This window comes from Myxine glutinosa, chromosome 7 (genome assembly GCF_964187855.1).
Source record: "Myxine glutinosa chromosome 7, kmMyxGlut1.1, whole genome shotgun sequence".
Classification (NCBI taxonomy): domain Eukaryota; kingdom Metazoa; phylum Chordata; class Myxini; order Myxiniformes; family Myxinidae; genus Myxine; species Myxine glutinosa.
This window is the reverse complement of record NC_136267.1, coordinates 14,379-41,337: the sequence shown is the minus strand read 5'-3', so window position 1 is coordinate 41,337 and position 26,959 is coordinate 14,379. Positions and strand designations below refer to the sequence as shown.

The window sequence follows — 26,959 nt, the reverse complement described above, 5'->3', positions numbered from 1 at the left end:
CACATCATTCCCACCCCTTCTGCTCTCCCTCCCCCCCTTCCTCGCCCCTCAAAACCACCTTCCTCCCCCTTTGGTCAAAACACTGCCACGGTAATGACTCTACGTAAGTCAAATCATTACTTACCTGCTTACCTTGTTACTAGTGCTGGCTAGATTTGGTCTGAGCCACGAGTCTGTTCTTCTTCCAGTAGTCGAGCTGCCTGCGTCTTTGGCATTTCCACACCTTGAGGGAAAGCTTCCGACATGCACGTTACAGTATCCAGAACCTTGCCTGGATGAAAATTGAGTCTGCCACCCGTTATTGAATTTGATAAGGCAATTCACCCACCAATGTGGCAAAGCTTCCCTTAACCTGCACCTGCCATTTCACACCATATCCTTCCTGTCTCCGTTTCATGTCCTTTGTGGTTCCTGCGGGTGCTGCAACGCACCGGTGCAGAATTGTTTCCTCATTGTGTGCAACGTGTGCGCGAGATTATAGCACCACCTTGCTTATTATTTAACCGATACCTTCAGTGAGGCTTGGGTAGTTTAATAATGAAATAATAAACCATCCAAGCCTCATTTAACCCTCATGAAAACCTCACCAACCACCCACCCCACACCCGCTCCCAGACTGTATTCCGATGGCCTCACATTTCCCACCGCAATGACCTCATTTTTTATTGCGGGTGGTCTGCAGTCTTCCTGGGGATTATGATTCAGAATTTTTGGCTTTTTCCCCTCGAATGAAACATTATTCTGTCATAACCATCCATCGGAGATCGTGTTTCCTTTTTCTTTGAACGGTTGTGCTATTCGGTTCCATTCCTTTGAAAATACAGAAATCTCCTTTGGGCCTCATCACGAAAAGCCTCCATGCTAATGTCTTCTCTCTCCACCAATCCAGCACGGCCATCATCGCTGCAAACCAAGGGTGACAAAGTCGAACATGGTCAGAAATGTTTACCACCCCTGGAACTGGTTCCTTATCTGTTTGCTCACTTGCCTTCAAGCCGGCAATAGTTCTTTCCATTTGCAGCTCTTCGTTATATTTTCCGCTCCTCAAATCAAGGAAAACTTGCAGATATGTCGCAGTCCGCCAAGCAGCCGTGGAAACTTTCACAAGGCCCAGAAGAAATGTCTGCGCATCTTGAGAAATTCCACAACCTCAACCAAGTTAAAATAAACTTGGCCTGCGCAATGAGGGGAGAGACGAAGGCTCCAGAAATGGCTTACATCTCATCAAACCAAATTAAATTAATCCATGATTAGGTCCATGGGTCTTTAGAGAGTAATTGAGTGTCATCTAAATATCTACAGTCCAATTCTGTCACAAGTAGCTCAAAATTGCAACTTACGGTAGATCCCCACTCCAATAAATCTGCATCGGCATCCTTCACTACCTGTTGATGATTGCTACAAACCGACTACCGCATCGAGATCAAACCTTGTATTTAGCTGTGCGACTTCGCGTGTATATCAAGGTCGAGTGTTTTTTTTCTTGAAAACCGATATTTTACCAGCATTGTGTTCTGCTTTTTTGGACTTCCTTATTTCCTGCACATTTTCCTACAATTTGATGATTATCATCATCTCCTGGCTTCCTCATTTTCAACTCTTCGTTTACAACCTGAATGTAGCAGTCGTGTCGATGTTAGATTTGCGAGTTGAATTCGAACCGTTCTACCACGTCAAACATTAAAAATAATATTAATAATAATAATAATAATAATAATAATAATGTTAATTATCTCCACCATCACTATCCCCACTCCCTAATTACCTCCGCCACCGAAGGTGGATGGAGGTTATGTTTTCACCCGTCTGTTTGTGAATAAGATATCTCAAAAAGTTGCGGACGGATTTGGACGAAATCTGGCAGAGAGGTAGTGTATGTGACTTGGACTAATTGATTCGATTTTGGTGAAGATCCAATTTCGGATCTGGCTAGTAGAAATTTTTAAGTGATTCTTCACCATTGGGGAGATGGGGCTAAAAACGATACATAGCAGGATATCTCAAAGACTTATGGGTGGATTTGGACGAAACTTGGTGGACAGGTTGTGTGTGTGATGAGACCGAATCAATTCGATTTTGATGAAGATCTTAATATGGATTCGGATACGAGAATTATTTAATTTTTGAAGTGATTCTTCAACATTGAGAGATTGGGCAAAAAGCTATACATAACATATTTTAACTAGAACAATGCACCTGTGCTGCCAATATTCCTCCGCATAGTTCCACAACTGGTAGATGCCATCACTCTGCATATGTATGGGTAGGGGATCACGTTTGTGAAGTCTCGTGTTGATCAGATAAGGTTAGTTTTTCTATCCAAGATGGCTGCCAAACCACGTGACCTATGACATCATTTTCAAACTATATGCAACAGTGCTGTTAGATATTTGTAAAATTTCGCATCAATAGGGTGAGTGGTTTCAGAGATAGAATTATTTAATATTTTCCTTCAATCCAAAATGTCTTCCAAACCATGTGACCTATGATGTCATACATTTAATATTTCAATACAAATGGGTCATAGATCATGTGCATGCAATTTCAGATTTTTAGGATAAGGAATTCGATTAAAACATTTTTGGCTGGTATACCACTTCACCTATGTCATCATTATCATGCTTTCGTTCCCCAATGGGAGTACTTGACAATGTGCCAAGTTTAAAAATTTTCCATTCAGCGGTTTCTGAGAAATAATTATTTAATTATTTGCTTTTAATCCAATATAGCTGTCATACCACGTGACATATGACGTCACAATTGTCATAAAACCTTCTGCATGGGTGTCACTCTTACCCTGAAAGTTTCGTCTCAATCGGACATATGGTTGCTGAGAAAAACGAGGTTTAGGACGGACGGACGGACGGACGTACCGAAGGACGGGCGGACGGACAACCCGACGGACAACCCGACTTTGTCGGCGGAGGCATAAAAAGTTATGTACGAGTTATGAATAAACTTGGTGGACGAGTTGGTTAGGTAACAAGAACAAGCCGATTAGATTTTGGTTCAGGTCTGAATCCAGATTCGGCCTATCAGTGGGATAGAAACCATAACCTGTTCAGCCTGGTGGAGGTATGCGCTCTACCAATTTGCCGATCTAGTAATATCTGTTCCACATGAGGCCCATGTGGAATGTGTAAGGTGTACCTTTTGTCTTGTAAGCAGTAGTTGCAGGACGGGTTTCACCAACTTTCATCCCAATATGGCTCATATGTCAGATGAGGTTTTGTCCCGTTCAATCAAACCATATGTCCTGTTTTCTTGCACAGCGATAACTCGAATGTTTATTGTGTTCACATCCCTGGGCCGGAGTCCACGTTACCTGCGTTCAATTATTCCTTACAAACAAAGAGGCCTGTGCGACCAGGATTGCTGACGACACTTTTATACCCATAGTCATTGTTTGTACCCATAGTCATTGTTTGTACCCATAGTCATTGTTTGTACCCATCGTCATTGTTTGTACCCATAGTCATTGTTTGTACCCATAGTCATTGTTTGTCCCCATAGTCATTGTTTGTACCCATAGTCATTGTTTGTCCCCATAGTCATTGTTTGTACCCATAGTCATTGTTTGTACCCATAGTCATTGTTTGTACCCATAGTCATGGTTTGTACCCATAGTCATTGTTTGTACCCATAGTCATTGTTTGTACCCATAGTCATTGTTTGTACCCATAGTCATTGTTTGTACCCATAGTCATTGTTTGTACCCATAGTCATTGTTTGTACCCATAGTCATTGTTTGTACCCATCGTCATTGTTTGTACCCATAGTCATTGTTTGTACCCATCGTCATTGTTTGTACCCATGGTCATTGTTTGTACCCATGGTCATTGTTTGTACCCATGGTCATTGTTTGTACCCATGGTCATTGTTTGTACCCATGGTCATTGTTTGTACCCATGGTCATTGTTTGTACCCATGGTCATTGTTTGTACCCATGGTCATTGTTTGTACCCATGGTCATTGTTTGTACCCATGGTCATTGTTTGTACCCATGGTCATTGTTTGTACCCATGGTCATTGTTTGTACCCATGGTCATTGTTTGTACCCATAGTCATTGTTTGTACCCATAGTCATTGTTTGTACCCATAGTCATTGTTTGTACCCATCGTCATTGTTTGTACCCATAGTCATTGTTTGTACCCATAGTCATTGTTTGTACCCATAGTCATTGTTTGTACCCATAGTCATTGTTTGTACCCATCGTCATTGTTTGTACCCATAGTTATTGTTTGTACCCATAGTCATTGTTTGTACCCATCGTCATTGTTTGTACCCATCGTCATTGTTTGTACCCATAGTCATTGTTTGTACCCATAGTCATTGTTTGTACCCATTGTCATTGTTTGTCCCCATGGTCATTGTTTGTACCCATGGTCATTGTTTGTAGCCATAGTCATTGTTTGTACCCATGGTCATTGTTTGTACCCATGGTCATTGTTTGTACCCATGGTCATTGTTTGTACCCATAGTCATTGTTTGTACCCATGGTCATTGTTTGTACCCATGGTCATTGTTTGTACCCATGGTCATTGTTTGTAGCCATAGTCATTGTTTGTACCCATGGTCATTGTTTGTACCCATGGTCATTGTTTGTACCCATGGTCATTGTTTGTACCCATGGTCATTGTTTGTACCCATGGTCATTGTTTGTGCCCATGGTCATTGTTTGTACCCATGGTCATTGTTTGTACCCATGGTCATTGTTTGTACCCATCGTCATTGTTTGTACCCATAGTCATTGTTTGTACCCATAGTCATTGTTTGTACCCATAGTCATTGTTTGTAGCCATAGTCATTGTTTGTACCCATAGTCATTGTTTGTACCCATAGTCATTGTTTGTACCCATAGTCATTGTTTGTGCCCATCGTCATTGTTTGTGCCCGTAGTCATTGTTTGTGCCCGTAGTCATTGTTTGTACCCATAGTCATTGTTTGTACCCATAGTCATTGTTTGTACCCATCGTCATTGTTTGTACCCATCGTCATTGTTTGTACCCATCGTCATTGTTTGTACCCATCGTCATTGTTTGTACCCATCGTCATTGTTTGTACCCATTGTCATTGTTTGTACCCATAGTCATTGTTTGTACCCATAGTCATTGTTTGTACCCATAGTCATTGTTTGTCCCCATAGTCATTGTTTGTCCCCATAGTCATTGTTTGTCCCCATAGTCATTGTTTGTCCCCATAGTCGTTGTTTGTACCCATAGTCGTTGTTTGTACCCATAGTCGTTGTTTGTACCCATAGTCGTTGTTTGTACCCATAGTCGTTGTTTGTACCCATAGTCGTTGTTTGTACCCATAGTCGTTGTTTGTACCCATAGTCGTTGTTTGTACCCATCATCATTGTTTGTACCCATCGTCATTGTTTAGACAAAGTTAACTCCGGACAATGCTGTGCATGACTAGTTTTAATTTACTCATTGTTCACGCTTCGAATACTGTAAGGTTTTCACTCTCTCTCAATTTGTTGTGCAAGTTCACAGTTTAAATTGACTTTGTTATTTCTCCTTCTGATCTTTGTTTATCTTCCCTAACCATCGATGCTGTCACGATGTGTGGTGTGCGTGTGGTGTTATGTGTGGTGTTATGTGTGGTGTTATGTTTGGTGTTATGTGTGGTGTGCGTGTGGTATGCGTGTGATGTGTGGTGTGCGTGTAGACCACGAAGGTCGTGACAGAAAATGGCGAATTAAATGTGCGTTACTATCATGTGTCCTCTTTGTTGTGACACGGTTTGCCGGCGGCGTATAATGTCGTTTTCACAAACGTTTTGTTGGTAAATATCCACCTGCGCTGGTGAATATCCACCTGCGCTGGTGAATATCAACCTGCGCTGGTGAATATCCACCTGCGCTGGTGAATATCAACCTGCGCTGGTGAATATCAACCTGCGCTGGTGAATATCAACCTGCGCTGGTGAATATCAACCTGCGCTGGTGAATATCAACCTGCGCTGGTGAATATCAACCTGCGCTGGTGAATATCAACCTGCGCTGGTGAATATCAACCTGCGCTGGTGAATATCAACCTGCGCTGGTGAATATCAACCTGCGCTGGTGAATATCAACCTGCGCTGGTGAATATCAACCTGCGCTGGTGAATATCAACCTGCGCTGGTGAATATCCACCTGCGCTGGTGAATATCCACCTGCGCTGGTGAATATCCACCTGCGCTGGTGAATATCCACCTGCGCTGGTGAATATCCACCTGCGCTGGTGAATATCCACCTGCGCTGGTGAATATCCACCTGCGCTGGTGAATATCCACCTGCGCTGGTGAATATCAACCTGCGCTGGTGAATATCAACCTGCGCTGGTGAATATCCACCTGCGCTGGTGAATATCCACCTGCGCTGGTGAATATCCACCTGCGCTGGTGAATATCCACCTGCGCTGGTGAATATCCACCTGCGCTGGTGAATATCCACCTGCGCTGGTGAATATCAACCTGCGCTGGTGAATATCAACCTGCGCTGGTGAATATCAACCTGCGCTGGTGAATATCCACCTGCGCTGGTGAATATCCACCTGCGCTGGTGAATATCCACCTGCGCTGGTGAATATCCACCTGCGCTGGTGAATATCAACCTGCGCTGGTGAATATCAACCTGCGCTGGTGAATATCAACCTGCGCTGGTAGATATCCACATGCGCTGGTAGATATCCACATGCGCTGGTGAATATCAACCTGCGCTGGTAGATATCCACATGCGCTGGTAGATATCCACATGCGCTGGTGAATATCAACCTGTGCTGGTGAATATCAACCTGTGCTGGTAAATATCCACATGCGCTGGTAGATATCAACATGCGCTGGTAGATATCAACATGCGCTGGTGGATATCCACATGCGCTGGTAGATATCAAACTGCGCTGGTAGATATCAACATGCGCTGGTGGATATCAACATGCGCTGGTAGATATCCACATGCGCTGGTGGATATCCACATGCGCTGGTAGATATCAAACTGCGCTGGTGGATATCCACATGCGCTGGTGGATATCAACATGCGCTGGTGGATATCCACATGCGCTGGTAGATATCAAACTGCGCTGGTAGATATCAACATGCGCTGGTGGATATCCACATGCGCTGGTAGATATCAAACTGCGCTGGTAGATATCAACATGCGCTGGTAGATATCAACATGCGCTGGTAGATATCAACATGCGCTGGTGGATATCAACCTGCGCTGGTGGATATCAACATGCGCTGGTGGATATCCACATGCGCTGGTAAATATCCATCTGTGCTGGTAGATATCAACATGCGCTGGTAAATATCCACCTGCGCTGGTAGATATCAACATGCGCTGGTAAATATCCACTTGCGCTGGTGGATATCCACCTGCGCTGGTAAATATCCACTTGCGCTGGTGGATATCCACCTGCGCTGGTAAATATCCACCTGCGCTGGTAGATATCAACATTCGCTGGTAAATATCAACCTGCGCTGGTAGATATACACATGCGCTGGTAGATATCCACATGCGCTGGTAGATATCCACATGCGCTGGTAGATATCTACATGCGCTGGTAGATATCCACATGCGCTGGTAGATATCCACATGCGCTGGTAGATATCCACATCTGTGCTGGTGATTATCAACCTGCGCTGGTGAATATCCACCTGCGCGTTCAATTGCGAGAGCCGGTTCAACCGAGCATTGCGGTTTATGTTTAAACGCTTGTCGTGGATTGAAATGTAATTCTGCACCTGCCATCCTTTGACGCGTTAAGCTTACCTGCCTGTTAAGTGTTAAGCTTACCTGTCCGACCATGTGCCATTATGTTGTTCGGGAAGTTTGGTTTTCTGGGTAAAATTTCAGCTTTTCATTCAACAACCCCTTCGCTGGTTAAATAAACAGGTAACCACAATTGAGTTACTTAATCTCGTGATGGTGGTTACCACACCTAACCCTATAATCACCTTTTGTTCCACTCCCACTCCTGACCCCATTTAGACTGCTTCACGTGATCGTTTCGGGAGGTCAAAGGGCACACGCGTACGCCCTTGCTCGCCGCTACGCTTCTCGTAATCTTCTCAACCAGAGGGATAACAGCGGAAGTGTAAGTGTTTTATTATTCCCTTCCATGATTCGAAAGTTACAAACAAAGCAATTTGTACAATATTATATTTGATGCAGAGTTTTATTCTATTTTCACATTTTTCATGTCTATTTTGTCTCTATTTTTTTTCTTTTATATATTTCTATATTTATTTATATATTTATATATTTTTTCAATGTGTCTATTTTTAGCATAAGCTCATAAAAGTATTTCAACCAAGTGTCAAAATGCGCGATTTGTACCTGATAACCTGTCACCTGATTAGTTCCGAGATGGACCAAAATTACCAGCAACCCGACATGTTCTTCGGAACAATTTTCTGATGGGTAATGCAGGTGAAGAAGAAGCCCTTGGACTGATTAATTGAAGCCTGCAATGTAATTGTAATGAAACTGATTAATTGAAGCCTGCACATTTGTAGCCAATAGAATGAGGATAAATGAAACAAAACCTACGTTAATGAGTGACGGTGCATGACCGAGTACATGAGGCCCAGCAAGCCAGCGATCCCTCGTAGGTTTTGTTGTATAACAATATACCCTCTCCGTGCAATACAAGACATTGTATTATATAGAACAATACAAGCTATACATTGTATTATATAGAACAATACAAGCTATACATTGTATTTTATAGAACAATACAAGCTATACATTGTATTATATAGAACAATACGAGCTATACATTGTATTATATAGAACAATACGAGCTATACATTGTATTATATAGAACAATATGAGCTATACATTGTATTATATAGAACAATACAAGCTATACATTATATTATATAGAACAATACAAGCTATACATTATATTACATAGAACAATACAAGCTATACATTGTATTATATAGAACAATACGAGCTATACATTGTATTATATAGAACAATACAAGCTATACATTGTATTATATAGAACAATACGAGCTATACATTGTATTATATAGAACAATACAAGCTATACATTGTATTATATAGAACAATACGAGCTATACATTGTATTATATAGAACAATACGAGCTATACATTGTATTATATAGAACAATACGAGCTATACATTGTATTATATAGAACAATACAAGCTATACATTATATTATATAGAACAATACAAGCTATACATTGTATTATATAGAACAATATGAGCTATACATTGTATTATATAGAACAATACAAGCTATACATTGTATTATATAGAACAATATGAGCTATACATTGTATTATATAGAACAATATGAGCTATACATTATATTATATAGAACAATACAAGCTATACATTGTATATATAGAACAATACGAGCTATACATTGTACTATATAGAACAATATGAGCTACACATTGTATTATATAGAACAATACAAGCTATACATTGTATTATATACAACAATACGAGCTATACATTGTATTATATCGAACAATACCAGCTATACATTGTATTATATAGAACAATACGAGCTAAACATTGTATTATATAGAACAATATGAGCTACACATTGTATTATATAGAACAATACAAGCTATACATTGTATTATATAGAACAATCCGAGCTATACATTGTATTATATAGAACAATACAAGCTATACATTGTATTATATTGAACAATATGAGCTATACATTATATTATATAGAACAATACAAGCTATACATTGTATTATATAGAACAATACGAGCTATACATTGTATTATATAGAACAATATGAGCTACACATTGTATTGTATAGAACAATACAAGCTATACATTGTATTATATACAACAATACGAGCTATACATTGTATTATATCGAACAATACCAGCTATACATTGTATTATATAGAACAATACGAGCTAAACATTGTATTATATAGAACAATATGAGCTACACATTGTATTATATAGAACAATACAAGCTATACATTGTATTATATAGAACAATACGAGCTATACATTGTATTATATAGAACAATACGAGCTATACATTGTATTATATAGAACAATATGAGCTATACATTGTATTATATAGAACAATACAAGCTATACATTATATTATATAGAACAATACAAGCTATACATTGTATTATATAGAACAATACGAGCTATACATTGTATTATATAGAACAATACAAGCTATACATTGTATTATATACAACAATACGAGCTATACATTGTATTATATAGAACAATATGAGCTATACATTATATTATATAGAACAATACAAGCTATACATTGTATTATATAGAACAATACGAGCTATACATTGTATTATATAGAACAATATGAGCTACACATTGTATTATATAGAACAATACAAGCTATACATTGTATTATATACAACAATACGAGCTATACATTGTATTATATCAAACAATACCAGCTATACATTGTATTATATAGAACAATACGAGCTAAACATTGTATTATATAGAACAATATGAGCTACACATTGTATTATATAGAACAATACAAGCTATACATTGTATTATATAGAACAATCCGAGCTATACATTGTATTATATAGAACAATACAAGCTATACATTGTATTATATAGAACAATATGAGCTATACATTATATTATATAGAACAATACAAGCTATACATTGTATTATATAGAACAATACGAGCTATACATTGTATTATATAGAACAATATGAGCTACACATTGTATTATATAGAACAATACAAGCTATAGATTGTATTATATACAACAATACGAGCTATACATTGTATTATATCGAACAATACCAGCTATACATTGTATTATATAGAACAATACGAGCTAAACATTGTATTATATAGAACAATATGAGCTACACATTGTATTATATAGAACAATACAAGCTATACATTGTATTATATAGAACAATCCGAGCTATACATTGTATTATATAGAACAATACAAGCTATACATTGTATTATATAGAACAATACGAGCTATACAATGTATTATATAGAACAATACAAGCTATACATTGTATTATATAGAACAATACAAGCTATACATTGTATTATATAGAACAATACAAGCTATACATTATATTATATAGAACAATACAAGCTATACATTGTATTATATAGAACAATCCGAGCTATACATTGTATTATATAGAACAATATGAGCTATACAATGTATTATATAGAACAATACAAGCTATACATTGTATTATATAGAACAATACGAGCTATACATTGTATTATATAGAACAATACGAGCTATACATTGTATTGTATAGAACAATACAAGCTATACATTGTATTATATAGAACAATACAAGCTATACATTGTATTATATAGAACAATCCGAGCTATACATTGTATTATATAGAACAATACAAGCTATACATTGTATTATATAGAACAATCCGAGCTATACATTGTATTATATAGAACAATACGAGCTATACATTGTATTATAAAGAACAATACGAGCTATACATTGTATTATATAGAACAATACAAGCTATACATTGTATTATATAGAACAATACAAGCTATACATTGTATTATATAGAACAATCCGAGCTATACATTGTATTATATAGAACAATACAAGCTATACATTGTATTATTATATAACAATACAAGCTATACATTGTATTATATAGAACAATATGAGCTATACATTGTATTATATAGAACAATACAAGCTATACAATGTATTATATAGAACAATACAAGCTATACATTGTATTATATAGAACAATACAAGCTATACATTGTATTATATAGAACAATACAAGCTATGCATTGTATTATATAGAACAATACAAGCTATACATTGTATTATATAGAACAATACAAGCTATACATTGTATTATATAGAACAATACAAGCTATACATTGTATTATATAGAACAATACAAGCTATACAAGTATAATATAGAACAATACAAGCTATACAAGTATAATATAGAACAATACAAGCTATACATTGTATTATATAGAACAATACAAGCTATACATTGAATGAATGAATGAATATGAATGAACATTCATTCATTCATTCATTCATTGTACACACTGCCGCAGTGTTTCCAGCTCCCTTGTCAGATATGATATGACGAATGAGGTGGTTAAAATGGCTGACGTGCTTCACTTGGAGTGTAAAATGGCGGAAGCAAAGCTGATCAAGTCAATAAAGGTCTTAAGCTTGCGTTTCAAACACGAGTGCTCTCGATTTCATAACTAGACTCCAAAAGCGTAAAACACCGACGAGGGTTCAGGATTCAAATGGTAAACCTGCTGTTTGTGCCCATTCAAGAGAATGATAACAACACCCTGATATTGCTCGAAAGAGCATCTCAAAATGGCGCTCTTGGTGAGAAAAATAGGTAAAACGTTCAAAGGTGTGCAGGTGTTCGCCATCCTTGATTTATTCATTCATTCATTCATACAAATTTTTTTTTTTTTTTTTGGATACAGAATCGAGGATCGTGAAAGAGCTAACATTTATCACAAAAAAAAACAAAAAAACAAAAATCAAACAGACAGACAAACAAAACAGACAAACAAAATATATAAAAAGAGGGAGCGGTAGACAAGATGGGGAGAGAAGGGGAAGCACACAAACACAACATTTGAGAGCAGGGACATCGGGAGATGTGTGGGAGGGAGAGTGCTTGGGGGGAGGAGGTGTGGGAAGGGGGTGGGGGTGGGAGAAGTATAAAACACAAGGACACCAAGGACTTCCAGGAAAGAAGTTGGTATTTCAAAAAAGTGCATTTGGGGTGAAATTAGCGGGGGTAGAAAAGATCAAGGTTTTGGATGGGGGAAGATAAGAGATGATGGTGAACAGCTGTTTTAAATACCTGGAGGGAGGAGTGGGATTGAAGAGAGTGTGGGAGTTTGTTCCAGAGGCGGGAGAAAAGAGGAATGAAAGAGTGAAGGTGAGCAGAGAGTCTTGATTTTGGCAGTTTAACCATAAGAGGGTTGCAGGCAGATCTTGTGCGACCTGTAGGAATATTTGGGGGACAGAGCGCAGAGAGAGCTGGGGGGGGGGGGGGGCAGGGCCAGAGAGGAGTCGGTAGAAGACGGGAAGACCACCAACCTGCCCGCGGTGAGTGAGTGAACGGATTTAAGTAAGTGAATAGGATTTTAAAAATTTTTTTGTATACTGAATCGATGCTCGTGAAAGAGCTAACATTTACTTCACAAACAAATCAACCAGACAAACAAAATATATAAAAAGAGGGAGCGGAAGACGAGAGAAGGGGAAGCACACAAACACTCGAGAGCAAGTGTTTACACTTAAAGTAAGTGAAAGAATTCGACGCCTGTGTAAGTGAGTGACCTCGCGTGCAGGTTCCATGGCCTGGTTTTGGGTGTGGAGATTGTGTAAGATCCTTATCGACGAACAAATGCCCCCTCGGCCCCGAGTTTTTGCATTCCGAGGCATCCGGGCAGATCTCATAAAGCGTTGGTAGAACCGGTTTGCTAATCAAGATCATTCGACCCCTTGTGAAATACTTCAGCATCTTTGGTTCTGTTTGTCTCTTTGTCTTTCAGCAGAATATGTTTCAATGCCCTTGTCTTTCGACAATAGGACCAGGGGCCGTAGCTTAAGCGTAAAATGGAGGAAGGTGACCAATGGAGCCAAGTAGGGGTATTTAACACACACAGTCGTTAACGTATAGAATGATTGTCCTGTGAAGGTGTTAGTGAGGGTTTATTTATTTATATATCAAAACATTTTACATATATGTTTTATAACACGTGTATAATTTTCATTGCTCACATTGGAAATACCTTTTATACGATCAAAGGTAACATTTTGTTTTGTTTTATTTATTTTTCTGTATTCTCCACATGAGGGATCAGGATTTGAACTTGACAATTTGGGCCCATGTCATTCTCCATGAAAATTTCGGCGGCATTTGATGTTTTCCCTCCATTATCAGTGATGTGAAGGTGACCAATAGTCGGTTCCGGCGTTCGGTTTTCCCATTGGCTGCTCGTTTTGCAAACTTTGGGGTGGGAGAGGGAACGGCTGAGAATGATCAAAACGGACACCGATTGATGGTTATTGATGAGAGAATAGAGTCGAGGTTATCGAAAGGTGTGTACGTAACTGAACGAGTGCGGAGGATCGTGTAACGTCTCAGCGTGTTGAATATCCTGGTTCTTACCTGTGTAATACCGCCGGGCGATCTGACATCCCAATGGAATCCTTTTGTGGATATCTGGGAAATTATCTTCCTCGTCTGTTTTTGTTCTCATTTGCCGTAGGTAAGTTTACGTTATTTGATGAATCTATGAGTAAAAAATGTCTCGCTGCTCCATCGCCCCTACCTAGACCCCTCTGCACCTGGCAGTGCTGGCGGAACAGGAGTTGATCGTGAGCGACCTTTTATCGCTCGGTGCGAGGCTGGACCTGGGAGACAACAGCGGTCAGACGCCCATGCACCTGGCCGCGGAGCGGGGCCTAGTGAGGGTGTTGAAGGTAAGACCCTTTGAGAATGAGTCGCGATGCTTCCTGCCCGATGCCGGTAGAATCCGAGACGCATTCGTTATCGGAGATCGCTTGACGTTCCACGGGTGCTTTGAATGTCTTGAGTAGACGTTGCTGGTTGAGTTTTCAGTTTCGTGGTGGAGAGGATTGTGGTTGCCATGTTGTGTCATCGTAAATACCTAAAGATAGATGTGGTTGTGCTCATATTTCCTGCGGTTTTGATTCCTCCTCTTGCACGTCATCTCGGGCCTTGAGACTTCCGTTGCCTGCGGGCATTTGTGGTAGTTGACATTTGATGAGAAATTTTAAAGTGAAGAACAAAGTCCATCAAGTGTTGTGACATTAATCCGTTTATTTATTTGTTTTTTTTCATAACCACACCTTGTCCTTGCTCGGTTTGTTTGACGAGCATAAAAATGTTGCTCGTTTAGTTCGTCCTGTCTCCAGGAAAGGGTTGAATCGCTCAAATTTTCATCAACCGACGCATTCTCTGCTATAAAGTTTGTTTATAATTCGACAGGTGCCATTCAACACAACTGAAGATATCCATACTGTGGCTATAAATCCACGATGTTGTCTCTCATATCTGCCATACAAGGTCCTGGCCACAAATGTCCAAAACGGATCTCAATTGAGCTTTTTCTTTATGACGAGGGCACATCTATCTGGGATTCAAATTCCAACTTCTTTCCTGGAAGTCCTGGCAGTGTCCACATGTTTTATACCTCTTCCACTCCCCCCCCCCCCCCCAAAGCCCTCTCCCTCCCACAGATCTCTCGATGTCCCTGCTCTCAGATGTTGTGTTTGTGTTCCTCCCCCTCTCGCCCCATCTTGTCTACCGCTCCCCATGTTATATGTTTTATGTGTCGGTTTGTCTTTCTGTGTGATTCATGTTAGCTCTTTCACGAGCCTCGATCTTGTATACAAAAAAACAACAAAAAAAAAAGATTCTATCTTCCGCTGTTTGTAACTAAAGCCTTAAATTCCTGAAACTTTTTGAATTTGTCAAATTCTTCCTGAAAAGCTTCCTTTTTTCATTCTGCTGGCCTTGTCAACCACACTATCTTAGCCTCTTGGTGCCATTTTCTCCTTTGGGTCGGGGCTTAAGGGGCACCTCATCTCGACTCGATGAGATCCGGAGCGTTTAAATTTTCCATGAAAAGCGGATTCGAGAACAGCTGCAACGCGTCGGATTTGATGGACCTCTCAACCAGCGTCTCTCCTTGTTGGAGAGAGTAGTTGCTCGACTTCGTCACATGACATCCAACTCTCCGTTCAACATATCGCGCTGCCGTGGTATCGCAGAAATGTCAACGGAGGTGCGTGTGCAGCAACAAACTCGCCGCCATACTTGTCGACATTGACTGTGACGAGGCCACTATCCACAGGATGATTACCAGAGAAACACAAACAAAATGGTCAATGCGGAAATGAAAGATAAAAACGAGGAATGAAAATTTAAAAAAATAAAGGCCTCAAGTTCACCATTTTCCGACATGTGGGTCTTTTGTGAGCACGGGCATCCACGAAAAGGCTACCTGTTCATCAGCCAAGTGATGCACCTTTTCTTTTTCTTTTTTTGTATACGAGATCGAGGCTCGTGAAAGAGCTAACATCAATCGTAATAACATCAATTAACAATAATTCAAGTGAAGATCCGTCTTACTTCCAACACAGAGCTTCCAGTCCAATGAAGAAGAAGATTTTGTGTCTCGCATGCAGAAAGAGGACATTTGGCGATTACGGATACACTTGTACATTAACATAAGTTTTAAGGAGACTCGTAGACATCGATGTACCTTTACGTGAACACGGTGAGCGTCGAGAAACCGCAATGTATTTTTTACATGAATGAAATTGAGAAATAGAGGCAACATCGGAATCGACGTGCACAGCATACAGTATTCACAGGTGGAATACCAGCATCATGAGGCAGGTGCTTAGATGGGAACACCAAGCAATGTGACCAAATGCCATTTTGATCAATTTGGCCGGTTTAGTTTTCCCATCTGAGCCCACGGCACGTGATGCTGAGATCGCGGGTTCAAATCCCACAATCCGTGTTGATTTATCCATCGAATGAAGTACAGCAATGTCTCCTAACTCCTCTTGCATGTGATGTAGGTAAAACCATCACTTTAGATACTGTTCAAAATACAAAACAAGGTAACCACTTGACGTTCGTTCAACAAAACAAACCAATAGATGAGCTCATAGATTAATAAGATGGATTTGTTAAGGTTTGTCAGATTAATAAGTCAAGGCGTTCTGGGTGGTGGGTGTGAGAGCTGGTGAGCAAATTGCTAAAGGCAAATTCCTGAGCGTAACCCTGCAAGTCTCAGTATGGTCGGAATGGCTGTTTGTGTGCGGCGTTGGCACATGTGGCACAAACAACCCGTCAGGGTTACGACACGTCGTGGTATTTGTTTGTTTCTTGTTCAGATCACATGGTTCGCATATCCGATCAGAACCACTCGTCGAGCTATACCGAACCTTGCTCATCGGTGCTACTCGTTGTTCGAAAGGCAAATCCGCCAAAAAGGGTAAAACCTAGAGGGAGTGCTCGCATGTGATTCGCTTCATGCGCGCAGCCGTTCCATCTTGTGACGCCTGCAGCTGTCATCCATGCGCTGTTTTAATTGCAGCAACATGGTTACAACTTTGCAGACGGTCTCGTAAACCTTACCCAAAACAGGGCCTCCAGTTGCTAAACGATCGCTAGCAAAAAACTAGAGAGGTTCCAGGGAACCTGAACTCAACTGGTCTATATCAATATGGTTAGAATATGCATAATAGAACCACAAACTATATAGTTTATATGTGCTAAACATATATGACAAAAAATGATTTTTCAATATGGCAACCCTGCCGCGCCCATTTTTGGGCGTGCAACGCCCAAATGCAATCCCAAACTAGTTTATGTCTTAAAGATGCTGCATAACAAGTTTCATCAAATTTCATCAATATTTGTGACTTTTAGAGCGTAGATGTCTAATTGTTTACAGACGACAGACAGCCAGACAGACAGACGGACGACGGACACTGGGTGTCGACAAAAACTCAGCTGGACATAGTCCAGTTGTGTTAATAACAACCTGAACAAATCACAAATTCCTCCCCAAATCACCTTCGGTCCAATACCAGGCCTGGCCTAAGTTCATGAAACACTTGGGCCAAAAATATTTCCTGACAGACCCCACAAAAAGGTTGGAATAATTGGGGTCATAGTAGTAGTAGCTTTATAATTTTAATAATTTAATAATTAATTAATTGATTTCACAATTAATTTATTTGTGGTAAAAATAATCTTAAAATAATTCTTATTGTACAATTATCTGTATAATAATAGCGTAAGGACTCGACTTTGTTATCCCTTTTACGCCACACCCAGTGACCCGATGCCCACGGCACTAATGGATTTACGATCTACGAACCGCGCTCTTTGTTTATCACGTACAGCCATACTCGAAAAATCTGAATTAGCCGACGTTGGGGCCCAAAAGCATCCGATTAACTGCCGATACGACGCCATCTTACGACGCCATCGTATTGGCGTCTGCTGGGCGAAGGCGAAGCAAGCCGTCCGCTGATTGGACAGTCGAAGGTGACAGCAAGCCGTCCACTGAGTGGACAATCCAGAGCATGCATTTGTGCCGGTGTCGGCGATCGTTGTTCATATACGCACTCTTCATTCTCATCTTTCTTCCTAACTCTTACTCGGACAAGCAAATCCCCTATGCCATCCATAATGGTACACTCTATCCATACACCACATCCTCCCTTCCGTGGATGTTCCACGGGTTTCGGCTAGTTTAATAATATTAGTACAATAATCCTATTCGTAAAAATACTTAATTTAATAATCAGAATTCTTATTGTACAAGCAATTTGTGGTCATGTAGGCGACATGGTTTTGTTACCCTACATGTGTGACGGTGAATGTTTGGTCTCCTTCAGGTTCTGCAAAAGGTGTGCAATGAACAGGGACAGTTCCTCGACCCCAATTCCATCAATTTCGTTGGTAAACATTTATATTTCTTTGCTCACTTTTATGACATCACCGGACAATTATTGCGACATCTTGGTTTTAAGTTTGCAACACTCAATAGGTTAAAGTCTCAATTTTCATTTGGAGGAAGCAGAAGAGTGTGGAGTCATTAAGTTTTATATACAATATTGCCAAACCCATGTCAAACTCTTTTGATCTAATCTCAAGTTGTGATATAAATAGAACTGGAGAGTTCAAAGAACATCTTACCTCGCGCACTCTTCAGCAACAAGGGGCATGGGCGTGGTCTGCGAGCGGCAATTTTGATTGGTCGTGATGATGTAACATGCCGTAATATTTTATCTAAGTACTGCTATACAGAAGAGTTTTGAAAGTGCCAAGAAGGCCATTTGTGTTCAGCAGTGTTCAAGTATATAGTTCAATTGAAATGAAATAAAGATTTTAAATGCGTAGAATTTTTTTTTCAGAGGTTTACCGCCGTTGATGCAGCATCGTTTACACCACCTTATCGAACATGTTGCATTAGTTATTCATGCCTGTTTGTGTCCTTTATGACGTCCTCAAAGGGGAACCCAAACTCGAGCACCTCCTTGACACTCAGACCACTTTTCAAATAATGAATTAATTAAGTCATTAATGAATGAACGTGAACACAGCGTTCAGAGTGATGACTGCAATGTTCGCTGAATTAGTCAATAGGTGGAATTATTTATTCTCGGCATTGTATGGGTTGTTCAAGTTGTTGCTAGATTGGTTGGTTTGTTTTGAATTTTTGTCCGTCTCAAAGTGTGGTATCGGTGAACTACAAGTAGAAGGTATTCTTCAGATCTCTGTCTCACGACCTCTCTCAATTCACTTATTTTTAGGCCAAACTCCATTGCTATGTGCGGCCGAGGCTCATAACAGGGCCTGTCGCGAAAGCTCCGCGAATGGCGCAAATGTTCACCTGAAGGAAAACATCATGCAGTCCATTAAACTCCTCCTGGGCATGTACGCCACCGCAACTGCTCAGGTGTGTACCAAATCACAAAGCCGCTCGAACAATGAGCTATGTAAATGATGGTTATGAAGTTGTTTTTATTTGAATTGATGAAACTAGTTAACCAGCACTAACAGGATGTTGGCATTTGATGATACCGTATGTAATGATATTATGAAGAAGGGAATAATTGTCCCTGACAATTCTCAGGTGAGATTCAGGAGTTTTTCACAATTTTAATCAGTGTTATCTCATGACCACCATTGTTACCATAACGATGATAACTTTGTGCTAACTGCCATGATAACTAATTTGCCATGAAAGTCATTGAGGAAGCTAAGCTCACCCCAACCATCTCCCCTGATCCCTCTGTGCCCCCATAGTTTTATCGTGAACCTTTTAGGGTTTACGGCAATAGCTATGAAATTATAATCTTGATGTGACATGCATCATGCGTGAGTCTGGCGTTCACTGGGAGTAATTAATGCCTGTAGTACGCCGATTTGCACAATATCATTCCACTTTAACTTTGTCAGGATGAAGATTCAGTCCCATAAGGAAACGTGTTTTAATTTTCTATAATTCGTGGATCGCGTTGTTTTAGTATCGCCGTTGCCTTGCTTGCGGCTCCACCTGTATTACGATGGCTGTTTTGCATGCAGGACAAGAGGAACGGGCGCACGGTGCTGCACCTGGCTGTGCAGGATGGAAACCAGGAACTCGTAAACTTTCTCATGAGGTTACCGGTGTTTCCTTTGCTCCTCAATGTACAGGTACGTTTTTTTTTTTTCTCCTCGTTCCCTTCTACGATCCCAGATCCCAACCCTCTCATATATTCCTCCATCATGTGAAACGATCAGCCGATATTATTGGTCTCTTTACATTGGCTAATGGTTATGATGGAGGGACATTCTAACCCCAATACACCTCTCGCTCTCACCTGCAAACCACTAGGTGGTATCTCGCACTCACCTTTTAAAGGTAGAGTAAATGCGACAGTAAGACAAATGTCACCCATGAGCTAATGTTTCACCCTCTGGAGCTCATCGGTTTACAGGAGCTCCACAGGGTGAAACATTAACGCATTTGTTTGGCAGAAATGGTCCAACGGTTGATGAGAAATATCCAGGGGACGTGTCGGTGCAGGTGTACTGATATTGGGTTTTTATACCGCTCAACTCTTTCATTCATAGATGTACAACTGCAATACTGCCTTGCACGTGGCAGCGGGCCTGGCCGCGCGTTCCGAGAAACATGCTCAACTTGTCACTCTCTTGGTCGCTGCTGGTGCAGACATGTCAATAAAGAACCAGGACAGAGAAGTGGCCTCACAGCTGCTTCCCCCTGGAATGGAAGTGGTGGGGGTAAGTGAGTTTTTCAGGGGTCGGTGGAATAGTGCGGAAGGGGTGCTAATGGGTTACATGGAGAGAACAAAATGCATTTTTTGTTTTTGTTTTTAAAATATGGCCAAACCATGTTAAATAGCACCCCGTGGTGTCATGCCTTTTATCCCTAAAAGTTTGACAATAACATGAAAGATTGTGAAAAGGATATTCTGCGGCAATATTGTAATTCCTAATTTGAATAACTCATTTGATACTACATGTCAAGCATCACGTCTGCCGAACTATCGTGTCCGATCAATCCTGTCCGCTTCAGAGCAGCTTTTCCAAACGCAGACTATGCTAGGCCGAATGGCTCGAGTTCTTCTTTGTTTGTGCCAATGATTCATGCCATTTTAATCAAAATGTCCAGTAAATGAATGGTTTGATTTGAAATGCCCATAAATAATGCCAATACTGTCCACATGTCCTCACTTCGATTGGGGATTAAACAAATTGTGATTTGTACATCTCTTTTGGGAACAAATGGACAATGTAATGGAGACAATACCAAATAGTGACAGATTAGTGGTTGCAGGTAATCGAAATGGACATGTGGGGAGATAAAGAGTAGGATTATGAGGATATCCATCAGGGAGGAGGAAGACTAGAAAAGAAACTTGGTGGTGGAACGAAAACACGGAAAGTGCAGTTAGATAAATGAAGGGACTGTTTAAAAAGTGGAAACAGTCAGTGTTTGAGGAAGATCAAGAAACGTACAAAACAGCAAGCTGGAATGCAGAGAAAGATCCCTGACCTTGGAAGAAATGTATGAAAGTCTTGATACTAAAGAGAGACAAGAATACGTCTTCAGGATAGATTAACAAACTATGGGAAATGTCCGTACAATTAACGATGAGAATAGCGTAACTGAGTGAAAGAGGATTAAATGAAAGTGAGGTGGAGCCAATACTTTAACTGGCTTATGAATGAAGAAACACCAAGAAAAAAAGACAAAAATTAGTTGTAAATCAAGGAATGACAACTAGTACTAATTTGGAAGAGATTGGAACAGCATTGCAAGGAATCAAAAATGCCAAAGCAGCGGGACCTGATGAGGTACAAGTGGAAGTGTGGACCTGCCTCGGTGAATATGGGGTCCAGGTCTTGAATATACACCTGATGAGATACGAGTGGAAATGTGGACCTGCCTCGGTGAATATGGGGTCCAGGTCTTGAATAAACACCTGATGAGATACGAGTGGAAGTGTGGACCTGCCTCGGTGAATATGGGGTCCAGGTCTTGAATAAACACCTGATGAGATACGAGTGGAAGTGTGGACCTGCCTCGGTGAATATGGGGTCCAGGTCTTGAATAAACACCTGATGAGATACGAGTGGAAATGTGGACCTGCCTCGGTGAATACAGGGTCCAGGTCTTGGAATATACTATTCAGTTGTGTTATGATAAGAGCAAATTCCAAAAGAATGGAGGCAAAGCATTCTGGTACTGATATTTAAAGGAAAGGGGAACATCCAAGATTGCAAAAACTGCCGAGCAGTTGAACTCGTACCACATACCTTTAAGATATGGGAGAGGGTTACAGATCAGAGATTGAGAAAATAGTGGAAATACATTAGGGGCAATTCGGATTCATTCCCGGAAGAAACACCATGGATGCCCTTTTTGTTTTGAGACAAGTGAGCGAGAAATTCCAAGATTTACAACAGCAATACTGCCTTGCACATGGCAGCGGGCCTGGTCCGGGAAGGTCAAAACAACGTAAAGTTTGTATTCGATGATATTATACAGCGACAGGTTATGACCGGGTACCCGAGCCCATTCTGAGATGCCTGAGGAGTCTCTGAGAAGTATGTACGACTATTACAGGACAGGTATAAGGAGCGCAAGTAAGACGCAGTTTGGGAGAGAGTGAATGTTTTGAAGGAAAAGTTGGTTTGCACCAAGGAACTGTGCACCTTCCTCTTAGTGATCGTCATGGGTGTTCTAACTGAGCAGGTTTGACAGGATGTGCCATTGTCAATGGTGTTTGCTAATAACAATGAGCTATGTGGTTGGGATGATGAAAATATGTCTGAGTATCTCGGTAAATGGAGAAAAGCGCTGGAAGAACAGGATATGAGGATCAGTAGATCAAAGACTCAATACTGTATATGGATTGACAGGTTGAGCCTCGGGAAGAGGATCGGCCTGGAAGTGTAAAGATATTATGGGTGAAGACCTGGAGAAAGTGAGTCACTTCGTGTGTCTGGGGTCAGTGATGTCAGACGATGGAAACATGGGAATTAAGCTCTGGATTCGTTCTGGTTGGAATCGTTGGAGGAAGTGCAGTGGAATGTTGTGTGTTACAAAAGCACCGCTGAAACTGAAAGGAAGAATTCACAAGACAGTTGTGAGACCGGCGTTGTTGTATCGTGCGAAAGCTTGGGCAACGTCAAAGAAAGAGGAAGAGGAACTGGATGTAAGAGATATGCGGATGCTGAGACAGATGTGTGAAGTGACAAGAAAGCACAAGATTAGGAACCAGTACATCAGGCGTCATTGAGGATTGTGGAAGCATTGAAGAAAGTATCCGAGAAGAGATTGAATTGGTTTGGTAGAGGGGTACAGAGAAAAAGAGAAACACAGACAGACAGACAGACAGACAGACAGAGACAAAGAAAGATAAATATATGTGGTGAGGAGAGTGATGGAGATGGCACTGCCAGGAAGAAGAAGAAAAAGAAGACCAGATGGAAGAATGTGGTGGCGAGAAATTTAGTTGTGGAATTGAAAGAAAAATGGACATCTGACGGGAGGATACGGAAAAGGGTGATCAACCAGAATTGTGGTGACCCCAAGTAAAAAGGGTAGAAGCCGATAGGGAAAGAAGAAGAAGAAGCGATGATTTGGACATCTCATTGATAGTGTTGGATAGAAAATACAAAGCATGCGGTTTGAAAAGTGTGAGGATGGTTTGAATGTGACCTGGGCCCTTGTTATTTTTTTTTTCTGACGTTGGGAACCAATACCAGTAATCAAGTGTCTCATGATTTAAATCACTTGCTGAAAATCAAGATGGCGGCAAGTAAGACAACAAAGAAGGTGCAACGGCAAAGAATTGGGACATTTCAGGCGAATGAAAACACCAAGCGCGTTAAAATTTCCACACCTCTGGGCTGCGCAGGGTGGGGATGTTTACCTGTCGAGATTATATCAAAGCTAAGAGTCCTGATCAAATTTAAACCACCGATACATTAGGAACGGCATATTTTGAATGGATCATGTACATGTTGTGAATAACTGTTTTCACAAGTTTCATTATTTGTTTTTACTTTGATTAAACAATGATTTCTCTTTCTCTCTTTCATGTCTGCCTCCCTCTGTCTGCGCGTCTCTCTTCCTTATCTCAACCTCCCCTCTGTTTCTGCCTTTCCCATCTCCCTCCCTCTGCCCTCCCGTCCCTTTTCCCGCATTTCCCCTTTCACCCCTCCCTTTGTTTTTCACACGACCCACATCCTTCCCTTCTGCCCTCCCGTCCCTTTTCCCGCTTTTCCCCTTTCATCCCTCCCTTTGTTTTTCACACGACCCACATCCGTCCCTTCTGCCCTCCCGTCCCTTTTCCCGCTTTTCCCCTTTCATCCCTCCCTTTGTTTTTCACACGACCCACATCCTTCCCTTAGCTGAGACACCAGCTCAAAGCCCGGCGTTCTGCGGGCCTCGTAACCGTGGCAGCGAATTCCCTGGGAAGGAAGTAACCTTCCCACTTTAACCTGTGCCGCCATGTGGTGGCTATGATCGTAGCAACTGGGTCTTTCTGGAATGCACAGAAAGCGTTGCAAAAGTTGTTTCCATGAAACTTCAATGAGTTGGTCACTTCTTGTGGCCGTCGGTTATATCGGACGCTTATTTATCATTGAGCTTCCGCATTTATGTACGTTTACCGTTATGATTGTCATTGCACCGCAATGTTGATTCGAACCGCATGGCACGTGGATGGTGCCACGTCCGCCATGGTAACTCGTGGCCTTTTAACTGCCATGACTTTGGCGAGGCCCAAATCGTTACTTAGTGAACCTCGTATCAACCAATGTTTGTCGTTCCCACCTGAGCACCAAGCCGGTGATGCGGGGATCCCAGGTTCAAATCCCGTGCTGATTCGTGCATCGGCCCCTCCCGCACGAGTGCAATTTGCGAGAATGAAGGTAAACCATCATCTCGCGTATAAAGTTAGGTTTTGTTAGCTTTTGATAATCTACACAAGTCGTTTTGTTTTAAAGACAACTTGAGATGAAAAATGCTTTTCGATCGTAGTTTCTAACAATACCGGATATGATAAGAAAAACAAGAAAAAACAAATACTAATCTAGTTAAGTATAGTTATTCGGTTTCCTCCAGTGGGAAATTAATCCATTGGTTTCTCAACAGGTAGATCGAGCTTCCTTTCTTTTTTTTTTAGACGGTGGGCGTTAAAGATCTGACGGTGTCTTTCGACGAAGAGAAGGCGAGTTATCGCCGGCACCCTGAACAAATTACAAATTGCTGCCACGTCCTGTGGTTGCGTTGTGGCCCACCACAACTACTATCGTCCCCGAGGATAAATCCTGATGCCGAAGGAGGCACGACCCGACGATGCACGGATTTCTTTCTTACCTTTCGATGATCTTTTACTCTTTTATCCTGACAGAGGTAATGAAGGTAGATTTTAAGTTGTGAAAGTATAATTCGCATTTAATTTTTACCTGTTTCATATGTATCACCTCAATACTGTACGTCTTCGAGCGGAGGCAGACAGAGCAAACGAGATAGATCTTTGTTGGATCTAAGCGATGATGGCAAAATTCGCAAGAAGGCCCGGTGGTGTCCCAGAAGTTATCCTAGTTAGTTATGTCCCAGAAGTTGTGGGTACAAACGCGGTTGAGGACTGTGGTGTTAAGGACGTGATTCCAAGTTTCCTTATCGGGTGAATTACCAAGTTATAAAGAGTCACACTTGCATGCGGAACCTTAACCGCTATAAACTCGGGATGGGCATTAAAGTGCAACCTAGGAAAAGGCATCACTGCCCAAAAATCCCTGAACGGAATTGCAACATAAGGACAAACCGCTAACTTTTTATTATCGATGACTTATAAATTGCTGCTTATTTGCCAATAACCAAATAATATGGTGCGCTGTAGTTCGATTGACGAGAGTAAAAGCTTGCGCAACTTGATGTTGACATTTTATTGATAATATATTGAGACGTGCCAACATTTGTTTTCGTATTCTTTGAAATTACTGGAAAAACGAACGGAACGAGGTTTAAATGTATCACGCGGTGTTTCATGTGGTTAACGCAGATGTATTATTAAGTGTTATGAAAAACAATTTCCGCATTTAACACACTAATCTGATTGTTTTGTAAAATTCATTGATGAATCTTTACTTTTGTTAAATTTAAATTCACTTAACCTTTACAACATTGATTCCTCTGGTGATAGTGTCATGTTCTTCTTCAACACCTCCCCATCCTAATTGATCTAGTCGAGACCTAGAATTTAATATTATTTTTTGGGTGTGTAAGGAATAAATCGAGGCCCTCTTCAAGGATGTTAACGTTTGAAATGATAACCTTTGTGTTTGTTTAACTCTTTACTGGCATGTGGGTTTGTTGGATTTATCGAATAACCAATTCTTCCCCTACGATGTTGCCGGAGCGATCTTCATTGTCTTAGCTGTTGCTATGTATGAACAATGGCCCTGCGTTGCTAGGGGCGGAAGGTCGCTTGGTGTTTATTGCAGTCCCTGATAAACTTTACAGACTTGCTTACACTTTACAGACTTGCTTATGTGTTTTGTGAATACTTGATGCTCGATTAATGCAAATAAACATTACATTTGATTGGTGTTTGTGTAAAGATGTCCATTTATTCCTCCAATGACGAAGTCACCTGAGGCATCATGTGTTCAGGTTGTTCGTCTGTCCGTCTGTCCGTCCGTCCGTGATAGGTTTTCATTACCTCGATAATTTGAGAACGGCCGGATGGAACTAATTCACACTTGGTACAAGTATGTCTAATGACATAAAGATAAACTGATAATATTATGGGTGCAAGGGGACAAAGGTCAGAGGTCATGCTAAGTAAAAATTCTGGAAC

General features: G+C 40.8%; 1 protein-coding gene across 1 annotated transcript in view; it reads left to right on the top strand.

Annotated features, from left to right (window-relative positions):
- The window catches only part of LOC137430962 (NF-kappa-B inhibitor delta), a 37,145-nt gene extending 10,437 nt beyond the window's left edge, over positions 1–26,708 (top strand). The window contains exons 6-12 of the mRNA XM_068121760.2: positions 7,980–8,085; positions 14,354–14,500; positions 18,467–18,530; positions 19,385–19,530; positions 20,160–20,270; positions 20,691–20,861; positions 24,504–26,708. Coding sequence (XP_067977861.2) covers positions 7,980–8,085; positions 14,354–14,500; positions 18,467–18,530; positions 19,385–19,530; positions 20,160–20,270; positions 20,691–20,861; positions 24,504–24,578 — 820 coding nt within the window. The 3' untranslated portion in view covers positions 24,579–26,708. The remainder of the gene's footprint in view (positions 1–7,979; positions 8,086–14,353; positions 14,501–18,466; positions 18,531–19,384; positions 19,531–20,159; positions 20,271–20,690; positions 20,862–24,503) is intronic.
- The last annotated feature ends 251 nt before the right edge of the window (positions 26,709–26,959 follow it).